Source organism: Martes martes (genome assembly GCF_963455335.1).
Source record: "Martes martes genome assembly, chromosome: 17".
NCBI lineage: Eukaryota > Metazoa > Chordata > Mammalia > Carnivora > Mustelidae > Martes > Martes martes.
The window spans coordinates 6,763,996-6,776,169 of record NC_137905.1 but is presented as its reverse complement, the minus strand read 5'-3'; the positions used below and the strand labels follow the sequence as shown (position 1 = coordinate 6,776,169).

At 53.6% G+C, this 12,174-nt stretch overlaps 1 protein-coding gene across 1 annotated transcript in view; it reads left to right on the top strand.

Annotated features, from left to right (window-relative positions):
• Window positions 1–12,174, top strand: part of PLCG2 (phospholipase C gamma 2) — a gene marked incomplete at its 5' end in the record, with an annotated part of 136,533 nt that overhangs the window by 50,026 nt on the left and 74,333 nt on the right. Inside the window, 2 exons of the mRNA XM_080829391.1 lie at window positions 8,378–8,462; window positions 9,894–9,977. Of these exons, the coding sequence (XP_080685517.1) occupies window positions 8,378–8,462; window positions 9,894–9,977 (169 nt within the window). The remainder of the gene's footprint in view (window positions 1–8,377; window positions 8,463–9,893; window positions 9,978–12,174) is intronic.

Here is a 12,174-nt window from a genome sequence, read left to right as displayed (position 1 = left end):
AGACCGCTGTTCTGCCGTGGAGCGCTCGGACCGTGTCCTTGAAGCCCTTGCATTTGGGCACCTTCTTTGTCCTGGGGAGAGACACGAGTTCCCCGAACAGCGCGTCTCAGAGCATTTCCCTGTCAGCGCATGCGATGTTCCTCCGTGTGGGACCTTTTGGTAACAAACGTGGTTTGACCTTGAACTTGGCGGCGCGATTTCCTCACTGAGGAGAAATCATTTTCTTCTTGAGAGACGTAGAGTCCCTCCCAGTCTGTTAGGGTCGTGAGTGCCAGTGTACTGCTGCTTGGAAACCTTGGGGTCTCCCTGTGTTGTAAGTGGTGTGAAGCAGAGACAGACAGGTTCGAGTCCTACAGGAGGGATCCCAGCAGCGAAGGGGTTTCTGGTCTAACGTTTCGAGAGAGATGCTAACAATTTGTATTTCTCCTGTGGTGCAAGAGGGCACGCCTTTCCCGACACCCTGTGTCACCAGACCTTAGGCGATCGGACGGGTGAAAGGCAAAAGCAGATACTTGCTTAAGCTGGTATTTATTTATGAGTGAGATTGAACGTTCTCTGGTCCAGTTTTTTAGGTGACGATTCAGTTATTATTCATGTAACGATAGAAGTACCTGGGTGCCGGGGTACCTGCCTTCGGCTCAGGTCACGGTGCTGGAGCCCTGGGATCGGGTCCCACGTCGGGCTCCTTGCTCAGTGAGGTGTCTGCTTCTCCTTCTGCCCCTCCCCCCTCATGCTTTCTCTCTCTCTCTCTCTCTCATTCTCTGTCTCTCAAATAAAATCTTTTTAAAAAAAATAACGTCATGGTAAATCCTACCATTTACTGAGCACTCAGCGTGCCACACACCGTGCTTGTGCTCAGCGCTTAAAATTATTGTATCAATTTAGGGTCGTGTAAGACCTTCTTAAAAAATTTTACATGATTTTCCTTCCTTTGATTCTGTTAAGATCTGTTTGCATGGAACGTGAGGTCCCAGCTCACCTCTCCAGCTCTCCCCAGCTGTCCCTTTCCATCTCTGAGGTCCCCGGGTGTCGGGCCAGTGTCCTGCAGTCACTGGTGATGTCAGAGCTTGGGCGTGCCGCCGTGCTTTCTCCCACGTACACCGCCGGACGGGATGATGGAGGAGCGGTCCCCACCAGCGTTGGAACATTCAGTAATGGTGGGAGGTCTGCCCAAAGCGCACCCCGTGTCCCCCGTCCCCCCACGCTCCCTCCCCCTCCATCTGTCCAGCATTCGCTGTCTGGTCCCATCCCTCGGGCTGCGATCCGGTGTTATAGAGGGGGTCTGGGGAGGTCCCCACGTTGGAGGATTTTACTCACACTGGTGTCTTTCAGCCTCCTAGGCGGGGCCTCTCCGGTGTTTCCTTTCTGTGTGGCTTGGGGTGATTCATTGTTGAGGTTGGCGCAGGGATGACAGACGGAGCCCTCTCGGGCCCTCTCTCCGCGCACGGGTGGTGCGGAGTTCCTGATTTGGTTTGGAAGTCGGCCTGTCCCTCTTGTCAGACTGGTCAGCCCCGCTTTGGCCGTCTCGCTCAGAACGGATTCCCGCACCTCTTCTACAGAGACCCGTCTTTCCGACGGCCGGTCCAGAACCTTCCGCAGAGAGGAAGCCGTTTTCTGGACTTGATGCCCTGGTCGCTTGCGTCCCGTTCACGCTCCCCGACCTTCTTCCCAGTGGGCAGAGCCCAGCGGCTCCATCAACACGTGGAAAATCCCACCTTTCCTGTAGTTCTGGGAGGCCGGGAGGGAGTTTTTCAAAAGGAGCTCTGACCGAGGTACCCACTGAAAGGGCAACTGACTTCGGCGCTGCCAGGTTCCCCTCCCTTCCTGTCGCCCACAACTGGTGGCGTTTCCTGAAGGAGAACAAAGGAGTGGCAGCAGCCAAGGGAGGACTCTGGTGGCAGGAGGCAGGCTCGAACCCGGCCCAGCGCGGGCGGCGCCGGCTCTCAGTGCTTTCCTTGGCCCGCGCCCCTCGTCTCCGGGCCCAGCATCTCTGGGCGCAGAACGGTAGCAGCCGTCCTTGCTGAGAGGAGCCGGCGCATTGCGTGCCCTTGGAGTGGGGGCGTGCTTCTGGAATGCTCGCAGACTCGGGTGCTCGGCGCCCTTGGGTCCATTTCGTGAGGACAGTGAGGCCAAGCCGAGTTAGGGGACTCGTCTGCGGCAGTCTGGCTTGCCGTGCGGGGCTCCGGGGTGGGGGGCTTACCTGTCACGACTGGGCCTTGCTTGTCTTCTTTTGTAAGTACTCACGAAAGCCGGTAAGAGGCAGAACTCTTAGCGCCCCGCCCCCCCATGGCCTTTAAGTAAAAACTATTTCATTGGTTTGATTGTGACAACATTGACACAACATAAAACCTACCATTTTAAGCATACGCCTCTGTGGGACGAAGTACAAGCGTACGTGTCGGTCACAGCCGTCCTCTTCAGAGCGCCCTTCACCCCCCACAGCTGGAACTCCGTCCCATAACGCCCCCCCCCCCATTTCCTCCTTCCCCACCCTGATGACCTCTGCTCGGCCTCCCGTCTCCGGGAGAGTGATGGCGCTGGGCGCCTCGTACGAGGGGGGTCAGGCCGTCTTGGTCTTTGGGTGACCGGCTCGTTTCACTTAGGTTCATCCGTGTTCCAGGGGCAGGTGTCAGAATGTCCCTCCTCTGGAAGGCTCCGTAATGTCCTCCGTAGGGGGAGCCCACGTGCGGCGGCTGAGCCGTTCATCGGTCGATGGGCCCTGGGATGGCTTCCCTGTCGTGGCTGCTGTGAGTAAGGTCTCTGTGAACGTGGGTGTGCACGCCCCGCTTTCGGCTCTTGTGTGCATGACCCGGACGTGGAGGTGCTGAACCAAGGGTAGCAGGGCTCCATCCTGACACCGAGCACCTGGCCGCTATCCGGGGCGCCGGCAGCCCTCTCTCCCTCCAGCCGTGAGCCAGGGCTCCCTTCTTCCCACCTGCCTGCCTCGGCTTGTTTTCCTCTCCCTGCCTGCCTCCCTGCCTCCCTCCCTGACTCCCTGACTCCCTGACTCCCTGACTCCCTGCCTCCCTGCCTGCCTCCCTCCCTCCCTGCCTCCCTCCCTTCCTCCCTCCCTGCCTGCCTCCCTCCCTCCCTCCCTCCTCCCTTCCTTCCAGCTCTCTCTCTCTCTCAAACATAGTTATCTTAATGGGTGTGAAGTAATAGCCCATTTTGATTTTGTTTTGCCTCTTCCTCATTGCCAAGGATGTTGAGCATTTTTTCATGTGCTTTTTACCATTTGTCTTGTCTTAAAAAATGTCTGTTCGGGTCCTCCTTTGCACATTTAAAAATTTCAGCTTATGGTTTTGTCCTCCTTCAACTTTCAAGGGCTGACCCTGAGGTAGGAACTATATAACCTTTTATTTTTCTTTCTTTCTAGTCCTCATGATGCTTTTCTTTAGCATTACAAAAGCATACGTGGATTTTTTTTAAAATATGAAAGTAATTCGTGTTCATTATAGAAAATTTTACAAATTCTGAGCACTAGAATCTGTGTAGAGGTGATATTAAATGATAAGCACCATCAACCCCAGCTACACTTTGTTTCAGTAGCTATCCCCCTTCAGCTTTGTTTTTTAACTTGTTCATTTGACTTCATTAAAATCTAACTACACACATGATCTTCTTTCTTACTCTTCTTTAATTTCTAAACTTGGGGAGGGGCGCCTGGGTGTCTCAGTCAGTGAAGTGTTTGCCTTTGGCTCAAGATGTGATCTCAGAGTCCTGGGATCGGAGCCCCGCATCGGGCTCCCTGCTCAGCGGGGAGTCCGCTTCTCCTCCTCTCTCTGCCCCTCCCCCACTTGTGCATGTGCACGCGTGTGTGCTCTCTCTCTCTCTCCAAATCGTAAAAAAGATAAATTTGGGGATAACTTCGCATTTAGAGAGACGTTGCAAAGATACCGTAGGAACTCCCCCAATACCCCTGTGCCCGGGTCTCTCTCTCTCAGCCTCCCCTCGTGCACTACCAAGTTGTGTTTGTGGAAGTGGAGAAACCAGCATTGGCACAGGACTCTGAGGAGAGCCCTGGACGGCATTTGGAGCTCACTGTTTCCCCACCGAAGTGCTCTTCCTGGTTCCAGATCTGACCCCGGACCCCCCATTACACCGCTTTGTTCTGCCGCTTGGTCTCCTTTGGGTCGGGACCATTTCTCCATCTTTCCTGATGACCTTGACAGTTTTGAGGGATACGTCCAGGTATCTCCTAGCATCTCCCTTAGTTGGTTTTGGTGGGACATTTTTGTCATGACGAGGCAGGAGTGATGGGGAGGCTGAGGTCGTGGGTATTTGGGACGAGTATCGCAGAGGTGAACTCTTATCCTGTGTTCTCTAGGGCTTTTCAGTGGTGACGTCACCCTTGGTCACCTGGCCGAGGTGGGATTGGGAAGATAGCTCCTTTGTAAAGTCATCCCCCCCCGCCATTCTTGGGGAATAAGTCACTGAATCCAGCCCACCTTATAAAAGGGGAGATTAGACCACTTTTAGGTCAGGTTAAACTGTGAGAACATCTAGGCTTCCTTGTAGCTCTTCAGGAAAGTGATGTCGGTGCCTACATTAGAAATCCACCAATGGGAACGAGACACTTGGTTTGAGGGGTTGTCTTTTGTCTGTCATTTAATCTGTGTTCTAGTTTTTCCTTATGGTCACATTATCACCGAATCGTGTTCCAAGTGGACATAGGGCAGGACCCTCAGGAGAAGAGTTTTCGGGGTCACTGTAGGATTCTTGGCCTTGTGCCATGCCCCCCCCCCGCCACTGGGCACACAGGCTCTGCTTCCCTGAGTCTTACCTTCCTGTTGCTGTTCACGTTGGCGGGGGCTCCTTGAGGTCGGGGGTCTCGCTGGTTTGGTCTTCCCAGTGTTTGTCGGAAAGTTCTCGCTTTCATTCCTAGACGTAACATTGAGCAAATGGAATATTCTAGCTTGGGAAAGCTCTCCTTGTGACGTTCCCAGGCCTGGGGAGACTAAATCAAAGGTGTCAATGCTTTAACGGTAACTCTTGGCTCGATTTTTAGAGGAGAACCCCCAACCCACCCCCATCTTTGAGCCTTTACAGTTGAGTTGTCTCTTATCTGGAAATTAGGTTCTGAGGTTGGGGCAAAAGGTGAACATTTTTGTGATCAAAATACCCCTTGAGAAAGCCCCCGAAACCTTCTGTGAGGGTCCCTGGAACTGTGTTCCCTGGTGGGAGGTCCCAGTGGCCGCGTCCCGCGGAGGGGGCAGGAGCCTCCAGGCCCGAGAGCAGGGGGTCTCCTATGGACATTTCTTTGCATCTGCCGCAGGTGGGCTGCCCGTTTTTCTTTAGCCTGGAAGGGGCAGAGGGAAGAGTGTGCTGGGTTTCAGGAGGCAGAAGGGACAGGGCTTGCAGGTGGGAGACAAGAATGTGTGTCCAGGTCCCTCCTTCAGCAGGAATGAAGGTAAAAGTGTGGCCCTGGCACATTGGGGTTGGGAGGGCTTTGGCCCCAGGTTGGAGCAGTCCCCGCTCCCTCCCCCCACGGTAGAGATGCTGCTTCACTAGGTCTAGCCTGGGGCTCAAGGATTTTGCATTTCTAACAAATTCCCAGCAGATGCTGGCGCCCTGGATGCTGGTGCCGCTCCCCTGGGGATTCTTAGAGAAGCCAGCCTCTAGAGCTGCTCTGTCCAATATGGGGGCCCCTACCTATAGGTGGCTATTTAAATTAACGAAAATAAAATAAAATTAAAAAATTTAGTTCCTGGGTCATGTTAGCCACATTTCCAATGCTCAGTTGCCGCATGTGGCTAGTGGCTACCGCATCGGACAGCCCAGTTAACATTTCCATCATCGTAGAAAGTTCTGTGGGGCTGTGGCGAGGCTTGAATCTCCACTTTAACCGTTGCTGGTTGCATGAGTTTGGGTAAATGACTTAATTTCTCGGCGCCTTAGTTTTCTAGGCTGTACGAGTGAGCCAGCAGTTGCTGCCTCCCTGGGTTGGTGTGAGGTCTCGGTGGGTGGGTACGTGAAAGTGCTTGGACGGTGCCCGGCTTATGCAGAGCGGTGTGCTGTCCTTTATGCCCCACGAAGCCGGGGGTGGTGGAGGTGTCGGTCCAGCCTCCAGGAGGCAGGCAAGTTTCCTGGGGGCAGCGTGGTAAAGGCTGCGGGGGTGCCGTGCCCCAGGAGCTGGGACCACGCCAGGCCGACAGGGGCAGGTGCCACGATCGTGGAGTGATGCCTGCCGTGGAAGGGGGAGGGGCTCTTTGTGGCCTGGGGCGGGGACCATTTCTTGGCTTTCCTTTCCAGAGGAACTGGCCTGGTCCTAACCCACAGTCACGGACTGAGGGGGCAGGAAGCAGACTCTGAGATGGGCATTAGCGTGTGGGAAGCTTACTGGGAAGGATGTGGGGCAGAGGCACCTCTGCGTAGTAGCCAGAATTAGGCTGCCGTGGTCACCGCCACAGCCTGCAGAGGTGTCCTCCATCGAGGTCCTGAGAGGGCTGGGTGCTGGATGCGACCTTGTTCCACACGGGGAGAGGGGTGAGGTCAGGGGCTGCTGGATTCTTCCCCTCCAGCCTGTCCTGGTTCAGGGTCAGGCGGTACAGCACAGTCCCGCAGGCCCAGAGAGGGGAGTGCAGTGGCAGGGTCCCGGCACAGGAGCCCAAGGAAGCTCTGTGGCCCCCACCTTTACTGGGGGCTCTGTTGCTCTCCTCCAAGGTGGGGCTTTTGGAGCAGGTGGATTCGGGTGCCCTGTAGCTTAGAGCCTAGTGCCCCCAGATCTGACGTCTGCTCCACTGTCTCCTAGCGCCCCCGTCTTTGTACCTGGAGGTGGGGAGGTTCCTTGACCCTGTTTCTGCCTGGAGGTTCTGGGTTCGCCGGGAGACTCTGACTTCTCTCTTGGTCCTGGATGAGCCCTGCAGGGCCACCAGCTTGGCCAGACCCTCTCCTTGCCCTGTCTTGGAGCACCAGGCTGGTCCTCTCTCTTCATCCTGTCCTGGCCAGTCCTTTCCTGGACAGCCTGGGGGCTGGGTCAGAAAGAGGGTCTCAGCCAGCCTGTTTGGTTCTCTGCCAGGCCAGCACCCCCCCCCCCACCGATGTTTCTGGGAAAGCCCTTGGTGCTGGCCCCAGGGTAATGGGGGCTAGGGTAGCCTCTTGCAGGTAAGGGTGTCTGATGGAAGGGAGGCTGTTAGACTACAGAGGCTGGAGGTGGGGACATTGGGACGGCGGGGAGTGCCCCTTAGTTGTCTGCAGGGGCAGCTGCTGAGGGTAACGTGTCTTCCGGATGTACCGGCAGAGGCCGAGTTAACAACGTTGGGGAAACTGGGCCATTTTCTGCCCACATCCTGGGCAGGCTTCCTTCCTTGGCCACACACAGCCCTGTCCAGTCTGACGTCTCCAGAACACAGACGGTCTTCTCTGACCACACCAACGACAACCCCAGGCTGCCCTCTCCCGCCCTAGCGGACACTCGGCTCTGTGGCCGCAGGGGTCTGCATGCCGTGCCCTTGAGCCCCCACGCTCCCCCCACCCCTCCCCCCATTCGTGCTGTCCCCGCAGAGGTGGGGAAATACGGTGATTACAGGCTGACTGCCCTGCAGCCCACCCCTTCTACCTCCCTGCCCGGAACCTCTCTGAGCCCGTGTCCTCACCCGAAACGTGGAGGCGGTGACGGTACCCCCCTCAGCAGGGCGTTAGAGCGTGGAGGGAGTAGTGTCTGTCCATCCGTCCAGGCCCCAGAGCGGTGCCCGGCGGTTGCAGCCGCTACTGTTAACCGGTGCTGTTACGGGCATTCCTTTCTCTCCGAATGTGCTCTTTCTTTCCTCCGTGACGAACTTGCCACCTGGCCCAAGTGAAAAGCACGCGTGGAGATTTCTGTGATGTGGTGCACATGACTCTACCTTTCGGGATCTGATTCAAACGTGGGTTCTGCTGTCACCGAGCTCTGATCTCCAGCAGCGCGTCCCTCCCAAACCCCTCCCCTGTTGCCTGTTCTGAACCCCGAGGCTGGGTAATGCTTCCTGGTGGGGGGTCAGATGTAGGGAGGGGTTAGGGAACATTATTGCCCGGATGACACCCAGGGCGGCCTGGCACGTAGTAGGAGCTCGCATGAGGCTGGCTCCCGTCCCCTTGCCCTCTGACCTTCATTGACCCTCCCCCACCTTTGTTTGAACCCCTGAGACGTGTCATATCTACAAAGGTTATCTGGTCTCCTGGCACCATGTTCTGCTCACGCCTTGAATCTCTTATGGGACCTGAGTCCGTGCCATCCCTGAAGGGTGGAGACCAGGCTTGTGCTTCCAAACCCACCTCAGTGTTTCCAGTCCCTCTGCTCACAGTGGGCTCCAGATGGCGGGATAGGTGGGAACAGCCCAACCCTCCACCGTTGAAGCCCCTCGAGGTGGATAGAGCTGGGGTCTCTCTTTTTTTGCAGCATCAGCCTCCGAGAGTTGAAGACCATCTTACCCCTGGTCAACTTCAAAGTGAGCAGTGCCAAGTTCCTCAAAGATAAGTTTGTGGTAAGTTTCCTAGCTTGGCTGGCCTGGCGATTTTGGGAACTTGGGGTCGCTTAGCCTTTGAGCCCCATCGAATGGTGGCCAGGAGGAACCTTACCTCCAGTGGCTTCTGTCCCAGTCCAGACAGAGAGACCACGTGAAGGTCGTAGGACCCTGTTTGCAATCCTAGCCGAGGACGTCCTCCCCAGACGGCGTTTGCTGGGCTGCCTGACTTGCTCCCACCAGTGTAGCCTGTCCCTTTGCTCACCGTCCTGCAGCCTCCTTTCCTTCAAGTAACACCAACAAATGTGTTTCTTCTGGAAAATGTTATGAAAGGTTCCTTATGTAGGCTGTCAGGGGCGTGGTGTTTTGTCTCCAAGTCCTCACACCGTAGTTGTCTGAGTTGGCTCCTCGCTGGCCTGCCCTCCTGCTTTTCCACCCAGCCCTCTCCCGCCCATCGTTTAGTCTGGTTCTGGTCTGGTGAGTTAAGCTCTTGGTAGATCGGTGGCATATCAAGTCTCTCCGGGAGTGACGACACAGGATAGGGCAGGTGGGACCTTCCTGAACGGAGTAAAGATGGATTTGATGTGTCGGCCCCCTGACCAGTGCTGAGAGAGATCCCGACTCCGTTCAAGGAGCCCAGTGACACGCTGTCTCTCTAGCTCGCGTTGTAGACTCACGTGGCCTCACGTGGGCTTTGCCAGTGGCAAGCCCAGTCACAGGCTTCCTTAGCCAAGAAAGCGCATTCATTTTTGCACCCGTGAGCTGTCGGAAGAGTTAACCCATTTTGTGGCTACCAGGCCATCTTTTGACCTGCCCGGAATGTTCTTACTATTGTGAGAAGGCAGAAATGGAGACAGAGAGAGACTTTCCCATTCAAAGTCGCATCGTTGGAATCTTGTTCTTGATCAAGGCTTTCCTGAGCTGGTGATACATAGATGTTACTGGTTTGGTTTGGGGGAAGTTCTAGGGAGGGTGGTGGTGGTTTTCCCACTTTACAGATGAAGAAACTGAGGGTCAAAATGGATCGGGTAAATTACCCAAAGCCATTAAGCAATGCAGGGGACAAGCGTCGACTAGAGTTGAGCTCTGTCCCACTCCGAAGGCTTGGTTGGTCTTGCCATGCTTTTAGAATGACCCTAGACTAGGTCTGGATTTGGAAATGTCTTCTGCCCCCAGAGGGAGGAGTTGTAAATTCCCGCTCTTGGAATTCTGGCCATGTCTCTTCCACGGTGGGGGTCAAGGGCAGGATCCTACCTGACGGGTCCCCTGGTGGGTACGTTCTCCAGGCAGATAAATGAGGAAACCCGTGGACAGTTTGGGTTCAGAAGAAGGTGAGTTTGCGTGTAGCCAGTGCTGTAGGTCCGCGGTTCTGCCTGGTCACAGCACGGTGGCATTCTTGTAGGGGACTTTCAGAGATCACATGGTCACTTTTTTTTTTTTTTTAATTTACAGGAAATTGGCGCACACAAAGATGAACTCAGCTTTGAGCAGTTCCACGTGTTCTATAAAAAACTTATGTTTGAGCAGCAAAAGTCGGTAAGAGAGTTCCTGAGCAAATGATCAAGTGATGTTTTTGTTTCCCCTGTGTTTCAAAGTCCAGCATGTTCCTAAGAAACCTAGGACAAGGGCTCAGTGTCCCTTCTTGCCAAGGAAAGACACAGTGGGAATGACCAGGACATTCTGTTTGCATCTGTTAAATTGCAGACACCTGAGAGAGCTATGGGGAAAATGGGGGGGGTGGTGGTGGCTCTCTCACACCCTCCTGGGGGGAACGTGAGAAGTCTGGAATTTAATTGCAGCCTATTAAAGTAAAAAAAGTTCCGTTAACTCAGCTGCGTGATCTCATTGTGGAAGGAAATTTATCAAATTATTAAGGCAGACCATCTCTGGGTGGACGGATTATGTGTGTGTTCCTTCCTTTTATGCTTTTATTCATTATTTATGAGGATTTTTTTATTAAGATAATATGCCATTTTAAAATTAAATTAAGATGTGCATACATTTTTGACCTGACAGTGGCATTTTGGGGACTCTGTTTGAGAGGAATGAGGGCACGGGGACCTAGGAATTTATTACCAGATTGTTTATTACAGCATTACTCATGCTGGCAAAATACCTGGGAGCCATCTGCCTGCCTCTCAGTAGAGAAATAGCAGAGTAAATTACGGTCCCGTCCATCCCACGGAACATTATGCCGCTGATTAAGAAGCCCGAGTCTGTGTGCTTGTTGATCTGGGGGGATGTTTGTGATATTTTGTGAGCAAAGCCAGCAACCGATTCATGCGAGGAACTAGGTCTGATGAAAACCAAAAACGGGTTATCATAATCCTCCACATGTCTCTGTGTGTTTTTATGAAAAAAGGAAGAAGTACGGAAGGACACACTCTTCACTTCTAATGTTGATTTTGTCTGTGTATTGAAGAGGTTTGGGCAGATGGGCAGGAGAGATGATTGCGTTTTTCTTTGCACACCTCCATTTTCTTTGACTTGTTCCAAAGAGCATATTACTTTCACGATTAAAAAAAAAAAAAAAAGTCCCGTAAGGTGGAAAGCTTAAAAACTGGGGTTTAGTGCAGTACCTGTAGACCTTGCTGGTGGGCGGTGTTCACCCCACAGACGGGAACCACTGCTGTTGGAAAAGGGCTTTGCAGGTGGCAGAGGCCGGTTCAGAGCAGAGAGGACCGGGGGCTCGGAGCCAGAGTTCTGGTTTCTCCAGCCGGCCACCCACCACTCTCAGCCTCTGTCTACTCATCTGTGCGATGGAGGCAGGGACTCTTGCCCCCCTGGGCTCTAGGGAGGACTGAATGAGGGCTTGGGATGGGCAGGTCAAGAGCGCAGGCATTTTTTTTTTTTTTTAAAGATTTTATTCATTTATTTGACACAGAGAGAGATCACAAGCAGGCAGAGAGGCAGGCAGAGAGAGAGGAGGAAGCAGGCTCCCTGCTGAGCAGAGAGGCCGACGCGGGGCTCGATCCCAGGACCCTGAGACCATGACCCGAGCTGAAGGCAGAGGCTTTAACCCACTGAGCCACCCAGGCGCCCCAAGAGTGTAGGCATTTTTAAATGATGAGCATCTGAAAGTCACTAAAAGTGGGGGGCGCGCAGCTGGCTCAGTTGATAGAGCACAGTCTTGACCTTAGGATGGTGAGTTCAAGCCCCACATTGGGCACGGTGCCTGCTTTAAAAAAAAAAAAAAAACAAAAACCACCATTGCTAGAAGACGCTTATTAATTATCATCTGAGGCCAAGAAATGAGAGCAGCATTTCCAGCCTGCCTAGATTGGGGAAAAATACATTATATTATATTATTTATATTATATTATTTTATAGAGTAAAACGTTCCACTGCATTGTGTGCATTTTCACACATTAGTTCTTGGTTTGCCAGATAGAGTAGAAAGACTCTGTAGGCTTTGGGGATTCAAAGACCTGGATGGCAGCCCCAGCTTGACCTTGACAGACCACAGGTGATTTTAGGGAAAGCCATCTTTCCCCCCTTCACTCAGCTGCGTTTGTAAAATGAAGGTATGAAATCAGGTCATTGGTTATAAAACTATTAAATTATATAACCTTCCTCCCCCTCCCCTTTTTTTTTTTTAAGATTTTATTTATTTAACAAACAGAGATCACAAGCAGGCAGAGAGGAGAAAGCAGGCTCTCCGCGGAGCAGAGAGCCCAATGTGGGGCTCGATCCCAGGGCCCTGGGATCTTGACCTGAGCCGAAGGCAGAGGCT